The sequence below is a fragment of the Oncorhynchus mykiss genome, unplaced genomic scaffold, assembly GCF_057628025.1.
Source record: "Oncorhynchus mykiss isolate SJ-2025 unplaced genomic scaffold, ASM5762802v1 scaffold98, whole genome shotgun sequence".
Lineage (NCBI taxonomy): Eukaryota > Metazoa > Chordata > Actinopteri > Salmoniformes > Salmonidae > Oncorhynchus > Oncorhynchus mykiss.
In genome coordinates, this window is record NW_028322097.1 from 2,317,501 (window position 1) to 2,330,000 (window position 12,500).

The 12,500-nt window shown below is 47.1% G+C and overlaps 1 protein-coding gene and 1 pseudogene across 1 annotated transcript in view; one reads left to right on the forward strand and one right to left on the reverse strand.

Annotated features, from left to right (window-relative positions):
* LOC110517682 (protein diaphanous homolog 3) overlaps nucleotides 1–12,500 on the forward strand; it is a 269,486-nt gene that overhangs the window by 244,010 nt on the left and 12,976 nt on the right. Inside the window, exons 10-12 of the mRNA XM_090228750.1 lie at nucleotides 5,855–5,965; nucleotides 9,763–9,807; nucleotides 9,957–10,030. Coding sequence (XP_090084876.1) covers nucleotides 5,855–5,965; nucleotides 9,763–9,807; nucleotides 9,957–10,030 — 230 coding nt within the window. The remainder of the gene's footprint in view (nucleotides 1–5,854; nucleotides 5,966–9,762; nucleotides 9,808–9,956; nucleotides 10,031–12,500) is intronic.
* On the reverse strand, nucleotides 8,400–9,439 carry LOC149970067 (uncharacterized; annotated as a pseudogene).

The following is a 12,500-nucleotide window of genomic DNA, read 5'->3' on the forward strand; positions in this document are numbered from 1 at the left end:
TATCATTAAACACCAGGGTGGAGGTCTGGTATCATTAAACACCAGGGTGGAGGTCTGGTATCATTAAACACCAGGGTGGTGGTCTGGTATCATGAAACACCAGGGTGGTGGTCTGGTATCATTAAACACCAGGGTGGAGGTCTGGTATCATGAAACACCAGGGTGGAGGTCTGGTATCATTAAACACCAGGGTGGTGGTCTGGTATCATTAAACACCAGGGTGGAGGTCTGGTATCATTAAACACCAGGGTGGAGGTCTGGTATCATGAAACACCAGGGTGGTGGTCTGGTATCATTAAACACCAGGGTGGAGGTCTGGTATCATTAAACACCAGGGTGGAGGTCTGGTATCATTAAACACCAGGGTGGAGCTCTGGTATCATTAAACACCAGGGTGGAGGTCTGGTATCATGAAACACCAGGGTCATGTTTTCCAGACCTTTTAGTGGTGTGGATCCATCAGGATGGGCTGTTATCTCCTCTCAGCTACGAGACAAACCCTGGTCCCCTTTAACCCCGTCTTGTATTAACTCACACCAGCCTCTCTGCTATTCTTATCTCTCTCGTGTGTGTGTGTGTGTGTGTGTGTGTGTGTGTGTGTGTGCAGCCCTGCTGTGTTCCCTGCTTGGCCCTGATTCATTACCCCCCCTCTACTCCTACGCTGCAGTTGACTTCAGGAAGGTGTCGTAACTTGAGGATAAATACGAGATAAAGTGTAGACTAGGCTGCTGAACAGACGATAGAAGATGAAGTGTAGACTAGGCTGCTGAACAGACTATAGAAGATGAAGTGTAGACTAGGCTGCTGAACAGACGATAGAAGATGAAGTGTAGACTAGGCTGCTGAACAGACGATAGAAGATAGTGTAGACTAGGCTGCTGAACAGACGATAGAAGCTCGACTGTGGTCTGACTGGAGGGTGGATGGACTGGTCTGACAGGAGGGTGGACTGGTGTGGTCTGACTGGAGGTTGGATGGACTGGTCTGGTCTGACTGGAGGTTGGGTGGACTGGTGTGGTCTGACTGGAGGTTGGATGGACTGGTCTGGTCTGACAGGAGGGTGGGTGGACTGGTGTGGTCTGACTGGAGGGTGGATGGACTGGTGTGGTCTGACTGGAGGGTGGATGGACTGGTGTGGTCTGACTGGAGGGTGGATGGACTGGTGTGGTCTGACTGGAGGGTGGATGGACTGGTGTGGTCTGACTGGAGGGTGGATGGTCTGGTCTGACTGGAGGGTGGATGGTCTGGTCTGACTGGAGGGTGGATGGTCTGGTCTGACTGGAGGGTGGATGGACTGGTGTGGTCTGACTTTAGGGTGGATGGACTGGTCTGGTCTAACTTGAGGGTGGATGGATTGGTGTGGTCTGACAGGAGGGTGGATGGACTGGTGTGGTCTGACAGGAGGGTGGATGGACTGGTGTGGTCTGACTGGAGGGTGGATGGACTGGTGTGGTCTGACTGGAGGGTGGATGGACTGGTGTGGTCTGACTGGAGGGTGGATGGACTGGTGTGATCTGACTGGAGGGTGGATGGTCTGGTCTGACTGGAGGGTGGATGGACTGGTGTGGTCTGACTTTAGGGTGGATGGACTGGTCTGGTCTGACTTGAGGGTGGATGGATTGGTGTGGTGTGGTCTGACAGGAGGGTGGATGGACTGGTGTGGTCTGACTTTAGGGTGGATGGACTGGTGTGGTCTGACTGGAGGGTGGATGGACTGGTGTTGTCTGACAGGAGGGTGGATGGATTGGTGTGGTCTGACTTTAGGGTGGATGGACTGGTGTTGTCTGACAGGAGGGTGGATGGACTGGTCTGGTCTGACTGGAGGGTGGATGGACTGGTCTGGTCTGACTGGAGGGTGGATGGACTGGTCTGGTCTGACTGGAGGGTGGATGGACTGGTCTGGTCTGACTGGAGGGTGGGTGGACTGGTCTGGTCTGACAGGAGGGTGGATGGACTGGTCTGGTCTGATTTAGTCCCATCTAATCCCGATCTGTTCTCTACTTAGTCCCATCTAATCCCGATCTGTTCTCTACTTAGTCCCATCTAATCCCTATCTGTTCTCTACTTAGTCCCATCTAATCCCTATCTGTTCTCTACTTAGTCCCATCTAATCCCTATCTGTTCTCTACTTAGTCCCATCTAATCCCTATCTGTTCTCTATTTAGTCCCATCTAATCCCTATCTGTTCTCAGTCCCATCTAATCCCTGTCTGTTCTCTACTTAGTCCCATCTGACAGGAGGGTGGATGGAATGGTCTGGTCTGATTTAGTCCCATCTAATCCCGATCTGTTCTCTACTTAGTCCCAGCTAATCCCGATCTGTTCTCTACTTAGTCCCATCTAATCCCTATCTGTTCTCTACTTAGTCCCATCTAATCCCTATCTGTTCTCTACTTAGTCCCATCTAATCCCTATCTGTTCTCTACTTAGTCCCATCTAATCCCTATCTGTTCTCAGTCCCATCTAATCCCTGTCTGTTCTCTACTTAGTCCCATCTAATCCCTATCTGTCTCTACTTAGTCCCATCTAATCCCTCTCTTGTCTCTACTTAGTCCCATCTAAATCCCTATCTGTTCTCAGTCCCATCTAATCCCTGTCTGTTCTCTACTTAGTCCCATCTAATCCCCGTCTGTTCTCTACTTAGTCCCATCTAATCCCTATCTGTTCTCAGTCCCATCTAATCCCTGTCTGTTCTCTACTTAGCCCCATCTAATCCCCGTCTGTTCTCTACTTAGTCCCATCTAATCCCTGTCTGTTCTCAGTCCCATCTAATCCCTATCTGTTCTCAGTCCCGTCTAATCCCTATCTGTTCTCTACTTAGTCCCATCTAATCCCTATCTGTTCTCTACTTAGTCCCATCTAATCCCTATCTGTTCTCAGTCCCATCTAATCCCTGTCTGTTCTCTACTTAGTCCCATCTAATCCCCATCTGTTCTTAGTCCCATCTAATCCCTATCTGTTCTCAGTCCCATCTAATCCCTATCTGTTCTCAGTCCCTTCTAATCCCTATCTGTTCTCTACTTAGTCCCATCTAATCCCTATCTGTTCTCTACTTAGTCCCATCTAATCCCCATATGTTCTTAGTCCCATCTCTAATCCAATCTGTTCTCAGTCCCATCTAATCCCTATCTGTTCTCAGTCCCATCTAATCCCTATCTGTTCTCTACTTAGTCCAATATATCCCTATATGTTCTCTACTTAGTCCCATCTAATCCCTATCTGTTCTCAGTCCCATCTAATCCCTATCTGTTCTCAGTCCCATCTAATCTCTATCTGTTCTCATTCCCATCTAATCTCTATCTGTTCTCTACTTAGTCCCATCTAATCCCTATCTGTTCTCTACTTAGTCCCATCTAATCCCTATCTGTTCTCTACTTAGTCCCATCTAATCCCTATCTGTTCTCTACTTAGTCCCATCTAATCCCTATCTGTTCTCAGTCCCATCTAATCCATATCTGTTCTCTACTTAGTCCCATCTAATCTTTTATCTGTTCTCTACTTAGTCCCATCTAATCTCTATCTGTTCTCTACTTAGTCCCATCTAATCCCTGTCTGTTCTCTACTTAGTCCCATCTAATCTCTATCTGTTCTCTACTTAGTCCCATCTAATCCCTGTCTGTTCTCTACTTAGTCCCATCTAATCTCTATCTGTTCTCTACTTAGTCCCATCTAATCTCTATCTGTTCTCTTCTCAGTCCCATCTAATCCCTGTCTGTTCTCTACTCAGTCCCATCTAGTCCCTATCTGTTCTCTACTTAGTACCATCTAATCCCTGTCTGTTCTCTACTTAGTCCCATCTAATCCCTATCTGTTCTGTACTTAGTCCCATCTAATCCCTATCTGTTCTCTACTTAGTCCCATCTAATCCCTATCTGTTCTCTACTTAGTCCCATCTAATCCCTATCTGTTCTCAGTCCCATCTAATCCCTATCTGTTCTCTACTTAGTCCCATCTAATCTCTATCTGTTCTCTACTTAGTCCCATCTAATCTCTATCTGTTCTCTACTTAGTCCCATCTAATCCCTGTCTGTTCTCTACTTAGTCCCATCTAATCTCTATCTGTTCTCTACTTAGTCCCATCTAATCCCTGTCTGTTCTCTACTTAGTCCCATCTAATCTCTATCTGTTCTCTACTCAGTCCCATCTAATCCCTGTCTGTTCTCTACTCAGTCCCATCTAGTCCCTATCTGTTCTCTACTTAGTCCCATCTAATCCCTATCTGTTCTCTACTTAGTCCCATCTAATCCCTATCTGTTCTCTACTTAGTCCCATCTAATCCCTGTCTGTTCTCTACTTAGTCCCATCTAATCTCTATCTGTTCTCTACTCAGTCCCATCTAATCCCTGTCTGTTCTCTATTCAGTCCCATCTAGTCCCTTTCTGTTCTCTACTTAGTCCCATCTAATTCCTATCTGTTCTCTACTTAGTCCCATCTAATCTCTATCTGTTCTCTACTCAGTTCCATCTAATCCCTGTCTGTTCTCTACTCAGTCCCATCTAGTCCCTATCTGTTCTCTACTTAGTCCCATCTAATCCCTATCTGTTCTCTACTTAGTCCCATCTAATCCCTATCTGTTCTCTACTTAGTCCCATCTAATCCCTGTCTGTTCTCTACCTAGTCCCATCTAATCTCTATCTGTTCTCTACTCAATCCCATCTAATCCCTATCTGTTCTCTACTCAATCCCATCTAATCCCAAGGTGTGTCTCTGTTCCCTCTGTGTAAATGACTCCCCTGTGATATATTAGACAGTGGATCCATCCTTCCCTGAGTGAAACACAAACACTATTGATGTCGCTGTACGATGCCAGTCGCTCGTCAAATAATGGCCCGTCTCTGACTGTGGTGCTGCAATGTCTGTTTTACCACGACGACAATCAACTAGAGACCACTCTGTCTCCATCCTCTCATCATGCACACACGCACACGCACACACACACACGCACACACACACACACACACACACACACACACACACACACACACACACACACACACACACACACACACACACACACACACACACACACACACACACACACACACACACACCTCTCTCTCTCTCTCTCTTTCTCTCTCTTTCTCTCTCTCTCTCTGTCTCTCTCTGTCTCTCTCTCTCTCTCTCTCTCTCTCTCTCTCTCTTTCTCACCCCCCCCCCCCCCCCCTTCACCACGTCCTTATTTCATACTTCACACACCAATGCATCAGTGGTAGAGGATCAATAATTGATTGTGATGTGTTTTCCTGACCAGTGGACTGGATCCTGTCTGTCCAGGTTTCCTCATGATAACCCATCTCACATGGGAGAGGAGGAGGGGACGCAACGTCTTCCAACAGACTGAGCTCTGCCCTCAAAATGACTGTCACACACACACACACACACACACACACACACGTCTTTGTGCAGGCAGGGAGGTTGTGTGTGCTGTTGTGAACTCAGAGTTTGTGACGACAGTAAAATAGAGAGATGTGTTAGTTCTGGTGTCCTGGTTTCCTTTAGGAGAGAACTCACTCCATTCACCCAACATGACTTCTGCTGGACACACACACACACACACACACACACACACACACACACACACACACACACACACACACACACACACAATGTCTCGCTCCCTCCCATCTCACCCACCCTCTCTCTCTCCCTCCCTCCCTCTCTCCCTCCCTCCCCTCCCTCGCTCCCCTCCCTCCCCTCCCTCGCTCCCCTCCCTCCCCTCCCTCCCTCCCTTCCTCCCTCCCTCCCCCCTCCCCTCCCTCCCTCCCTCCCTCCCTCCCTCCCTCCCTCCCTCCCTCCCTCCCTCCCTCCCTCCCTCCCATCTCCCAGTCTGAATGTTATCTCTGTGTTTATTCTAGGTGGCCTGCATGCAGCTCATCAATGCTCTGGTGACGTCTCCAGACGAGCTGGACTTCAGGCTTCACATCAGGAATGAGTTTATACGCTCCGGCCTCAGAGAGATTTTACCGGTAAGCTCAGCATCGTTGCCCGCTGCCGTATGGCTGTAAGCCATGTACACATCCATATTTAAATTAGTTGTCCACTTGAGTGAAATATTGTTGAACGCTTCGCGGCAAATAATTTATGAGGCTCGGAGGAGAGGTCGCACGTCTCAGTCAATGCTGTTCGCCAGGCAGCCAATCGGGGAGCGTCGCTACGAGGCGGCTGGTTGTGTTGTCTGTCCCCGCCGGCTCTCTCTCTCCACCGCCCGCCCTAAACATTTACCTTCTATCAACAACGCCAGAAGCAAGGAACACACACACACACAATCAATCAATCAAATTTTCAATCAAATTTATTTTATATAGCCCTTCGTACATCAGCTGATATCTCAAAGTGCTGTACAGAAACCCAGCCTAAAACCCCAAACAGCAAGCAATGCAGGTGAAGAAGCACGGTGGCTAGGAAAAACTCCCTAGAAAGGCCAAAACCTAGGAAGAAACCTAGAGAGGAACCAGGCTATGTGGGGTGGCCAGTCCTCTTCTGGCTGTGCCGGGTGGAGATTATAACAAAACATGGTCAAGATGTTCAAATGTTCATAAATGACCAGCATGGTCGAATAATAATAAGGCAGAATAGTTGAAACTGGAGCAGCAGCACAGTCAGGTGGACTGGGGACAGCAAGGAGTCATCATGTCAGGTATTCCTGGGGCATGGTCCTAGGGCTCAGGTCCTCCGAGAGAGAGAAAGAAAGAGAGAATTAGAGAGAGCATATGTGGGATGGCCAGTCCTCTTCTGGCTGTGCCGGGTGGAGATTATAACAGAACATGGCCAAGATGTTCAAATGTTCATAAATGATCAGCATGGTCGAATAATAATAAGGCAGAACAGTTGAAACTGGAGCAGCAGCACAGCCAGGTGGACTGGGGACAGCAAGGAGTCATCATGTCAGGTAGTCCTGGGGCATGGTCCTAGGGCTCAGGTCCTCCGAGAGAGAGAAAGAGAGAAGGAGAGAATTAGAGAACGCACACTTAGATTCACACAGGACACCGAATAGGACAGGAGAAGTACTCCAGATATAACAAACTGACCCTAGCCCCCCGACACATAAACTACTGCAGCATAAATACTGGAGGCTGAGACAGGAGGGGTCAGGAGACACTGTGGCCCACTCCGAGGACACCCCCGGACAGGGCCAAACAGGAAGGATATAACCCCACCCACTTTGCCAAAGCACAGCCCCCACACCACTAGAGGGATATCTTCAACCACCAACTTACCATCCTGAGACAAGGCTGAGTATAGCCCACAAAGACCTCCGCCACGGCACAACTTAAGGGGGGGGGGGGGGGGCGCCAACCCAGACAGGATGACCACATCAGTGACTCAACCCACTCAGGTGACGCACCTCCTCCAGGGACGGCATGAGAGAGCCCCAGTAAAGCCAGTGACTCAGCCCCTGTAATAGGGTTAGAGGCAGAGAATCCCAGTGGAAAGAGGGGAACCGGCCAGGCAGAGACAGCAAGGGTGGTTCGTTGCTCCAGAGCCTTTCCGTTCACCCTCCCACTCCTGGGCCAGACTACACTCAATCATATGACCCACTGAAGAGATGAGTCTTCAGTAGAGACTTAAAGGTTGAGACCGAGTTTGCGTCTCTGACATGGGTAGGCAGACCGTTCCATAAAAATGGAGCTCTATAGGAGAAAGCCCTGCCTCCAGCTGTTTGCTTAAAAATTCTAGGGACAATTAGGAGGCCTGCGTCTTGTGACCGTAGCGTACGTGTAGGTATGTACGGCAGGACCAAATCAGAGAGATAGATAGGAGCAAGCCCATGTAATGCTTTGTAGGTTAGCAGTAAAACCTTGAAATCAGCCCTTGCTTTGACAGGAAGCCAGTGTAGAGAGGCTAGCACTGGAGTAATATGATCAAATTTTTTGGTTCTAGTCAGGATTCTAGCAGCCGTATTTAGCACTAACTGAAGTTTATTTAGTGCTTTATCCGGGTAGCCGGAAAGTAGAGCATTGCAGTAGTCTAACCTGGAAGTGACAAAAGCATGGATTAATTTTTCTGCATCATTTTTGGACAGAAAGTTCCTGATTTTTGCAATGTTACGTAGATGGAAAAAAGCTGTCCTTGAAAACACACACACACACAAAACACACACACACACACACACACACACACACACACACACACACAGACACACAGACAACACACACACACAATCACAAAACACACAGACAACACAGCCCACACAAAACACACACACACACACACACACACACACACACACACACACACACCAGGCAAACAAACAACGGCAGTGGCAGCAGCAATCAGCCACCGCAGCGCTGCCTGCATCCCAAACGGCTCCCTACATAGTTTACCACTTTATTCCACAGATCCTATGTGTCCTGGTCAAAACTAGTGCACTATAAAATTAACAGGGTGCCATTTTGGGACTCATGCCCTGCTGTCTGGTGTTTTAGGGGGTCTAGAGGAGGGTAATGTTCTGTCTGGTGTTTTAGGGGGTCTAGAGGAGGGTAATGTTCTGTCTGGTGTTTTAGGGGGTCTAGAGGAGGGTAATGTTCTGTCTGGTGTTTTAGGCGGTCTAGAGGAGGGTAATGTTCTGTCTGGTGTTTTAGGGGGTCTAGAGGAGGGTAATGTTCTGTCTGGTGTTTTAGGGGGTCTAGAGGAGGGTAATGTTCTGTCTGGTGTTTTAGGGGGTCTAGAGGAGGGTAATGTTATGTCTGGTGTTTTAGGGGGTCTAGAGGAGGGTAATGTTCTGTCTGGTGTTTTAGGGGGTCTAGAGGAGGGTAATGTTCTGTCTGGTGTTTCAGGGGGTCTAGAGGAGGGTAATGTTCTGTCTGGTGTTTTAGGGGGTCTAGAGGAGGGTAATGTTCTGTCTGGTGTTTCAGGGGGTCTAGAGGAGGGTAATGTTCTGTCTGGTGTTTCAGGGGGTCTAGAGGAGGGTAATGTTCTGTCTGGTGTTTTAGGGGGTCTAGAGGAGGGTAATGTTCTGTCTGGTGTTTCAGGGGGTCTAGAGGAGGGTCATGTTATGTCTGGTGTTTTAGGTGGTCTAGACGAGGGTAATGTTCTGTCTGGTGTTTCAGGGGGTCTAGAGGAGGGTCATGTTATGTCTGGTGTTTTAGGTGGTCTAGAGGAGGGTAATGAGCTGAAGAGGCTGTTTTACAATGGATATCTAATTACGTTATTCATTTTGCCTCCTTCTGTCCTTCCTCCTCCTCCTCCTGTCCTCCCTCCTCCTCCTCCTGTCCTTCCTTCTCCTCCTTCCTCCTCCTGTCCTTCCTCCTCCTTCTGTCCTTCCTCCTCCTCCTTCTGTCTCCCCCTTCTGTCCTTCCTCCTCCTCCTTCTGTCTTTCCTCCTCCTCCCACCTTCTGTCCTTCCTCCTCCTCCCACCTTTTGTCCTTCCTCCTCCTCCCACCTTCTGTCCTTCCTCCTCCTCCCTCCTTCTGTCCTTCCTCCTCCTTCTGCCCTTCCATTTCCTCCCACCTTCTGTTCTGTCCTTCCTCCTCCCTGTTCTTCCTATCCTCTCTCTTCCTGTCCTCCTCATCTCTCCTGTTCTCTCTCCTCTTTCTTCCTGTCCTCCTGCTCCTTCTTCCTAATCTCTTTTCCTCCCCCTCTCTCAATCTTCCTTTCCCATCCCATCCCTCCCTCTCTCTCTTCCCCTTCTGCCCCCCTCCTCCTCCTCTCTATTCCTCACCTCATCCCTCCCTCTCTCTCTTCCCCTTCTGCCCCCCCTCCTCCTCCTCCTCTCTATTCCTCACCTCATCCCTCCCTCTCTCTTCCGCTCTCTTTCCTGCAGCATCTGACAACGATCAGGAACGATGCCCTGGACATTCAGCTCAAGGTGAATGAATTGAATTATATTTGTGTGTTAAACCAATAGCTACACACAGATAATAACAGTTGAAGATGTGGATGTAGAAACGGGGGTTTAAAAAGCCGTCCCGTTTTCGATGTGCGTTTCTATGTATCCACGTGTCTGTTTCCCAATAGGTGTTTGAGGAGCACAAGGAAGAGGATCTGATGGAGCTCAGTCACCGGCTGGAGGACATCAAGAGTGAACTGGAATATCCTTTTCTACTGTACACACGCACGCACGCACGCACGCACGCACACACACACACACACACACAGAGATACAGACACACACACAGATACACACACACACACACACACACACACGCAGTCTTTAACATAGTGCACTGTGTTGTTGATCCCACGTTGCCTCTCCTCCTTCAGTCTCTCATCCATTATATATTCAGGTACTAGAGCTGATACTGTTCCCCCTCTTATGGAAGGTACTCTGACATTAATACAGGGCCAAGAGAGAGTACCTACCCCTCATACAATAGAGAGAGTACTAATACAATAGAGATAGTACCTACCCCTCATACAATAGAGATAGTACTAATACAATAGAGATAGTACCTACCCCTCATACAATAGAGATAGTACCTACCCCTCATACAATAGAGATAGTACCTACCCCTCATACAATAGAGATAGTACCTACCCCTCATACAATAGAGATAGTACCTACCCCTCATACAATAGAGATAGTACCTACCCCTCATACAGTAGAGATAGTACCTACCCCTCATACAATAGAGATAGTACCTACCCCTCATACAATAGAGACAGTACCTACCCCTCATACAATAGAGATAGTACCTACCCCTCATACAATAGAGATAGTACCTACCCCTCATACAATAGAGATAGTACCTACCCCTCATACAATAGAGATAGTACCTACCCCTCATACAATAGAGATAGTACCTACCCCTCATACAATAGAGATAGTACCTACCCCTCATACAATAGAGATAGTACCTACCCCTCATACAATAGAGATAGTACCTACCCCTCATACAATAGAGATAGTACCTACCCCTCATACAGTAGAGATAGTACCTACCCCTCATACAATAGAGATAGTACCTACCCCTCATACAATAGAGATAGTACCTACCCCTCATACAATAGAGATAGTACCTACCCCTCATACAATAGAGAGAGTACCTACCCCTCATACAATAGAGATAGTACCTACCCCTCATACAATAGAGAGAGTACTAATACAATAGAGATAGTACCTACCCCTCATACAATAGAGATAGTACCTACCCCTCATACAGTAGAGATAGTACCTACCCCTCATACAATAGAGATAGTACCTACCCCTCATACAATAGAGATAGTACCTACCCCTCATACAATAGAGACAGTACCTACCCCTCATACAATAGAGATAGTACCTACCCCTCATACAATAGAGATAGTACCTACCCCTCATACAATAGAGATAGTACCTACCCCTCATACAATAGAGAGAGTACCTACCCCTCATACAATAGAGATAGTACTTACCCCTCATACAATAGAGATAGTACCTACCCCTCATACAATAGAGAGAGTACTAATACAATAGAGATAGTACCTACCCCTCATACAATAGAGAGAGTACTAATACAATAGAGATAGTACCTACCCCTCATACAATAGAGATAGTACCTACCCCTCATACAATAGAGAGAGTACTAATACAATAGAGATAGTACCTACCCCTCATACAATAGAGATAGTACCTACCCCTCATACAATAGAGATAGTACCTACCCCTCATACAGTAGAGATAGTACCTACCCCTCATACAATAGAGATAGTACCTACCCCTCATACAATAGAGAGAGTACCTACCCCTCATACAATAGAGATAGTACCTACCCCTCATACAATAGAGATAGTACCTACCCCTCATACAATAGAGATAGTACCTACCCCTCATACAATAGAGATAATACCTACCCCTCATACAATAGAGATAGTACCTACCCCTCATACAATAGAGACAATACCTACCCCTCATACAATAGAGATATTACTAATACAATAGAGACAGTAACTACCCCTCATACAATAGAGATAGTACCTACCCCTCATACAATAGAGATATTACTAATACAATAGAGACAGTAACTACCCCTCATACAATAGAGATAGTACTAATACAATAGAGATAGTACCTACCCCTCATACAATAGAGATAGTACTTACCCCTCATACAATATAGATAGTACTAATGCAATAGAGATAGTACTAATAAAATAGAGATAGTACCTATCCCTCATACAATAGAGAGAGTACCTACCCCTCATACAATAGAGATAGTACTAATAAAATAGAGATAGTACCTACCCCTCATTCAATAGAGATAGTACCTACCCCTCATACAATAGACAGTAGCTACCCCTCATACAATAGAGATAGTACTAATAAAATAGAGATAGTACCTACCCCTCATACAATAGAGATAGTACCTACCCCTCATACAATAGAGATAGTACCTACCCCTCATACAATAGAGATAGTACCTACCCCTCATACAATAGAGACAGTACCTACCCCTCATACAATAGAGACAGTACCTACCCCTCATACAATAGAGATAGTACCTACCCCTCATACAATAGAGATAGTACCTACCCCTCATACAATAGACAGTAGCTACCCCTCATACAATAGAGATAGTACCTA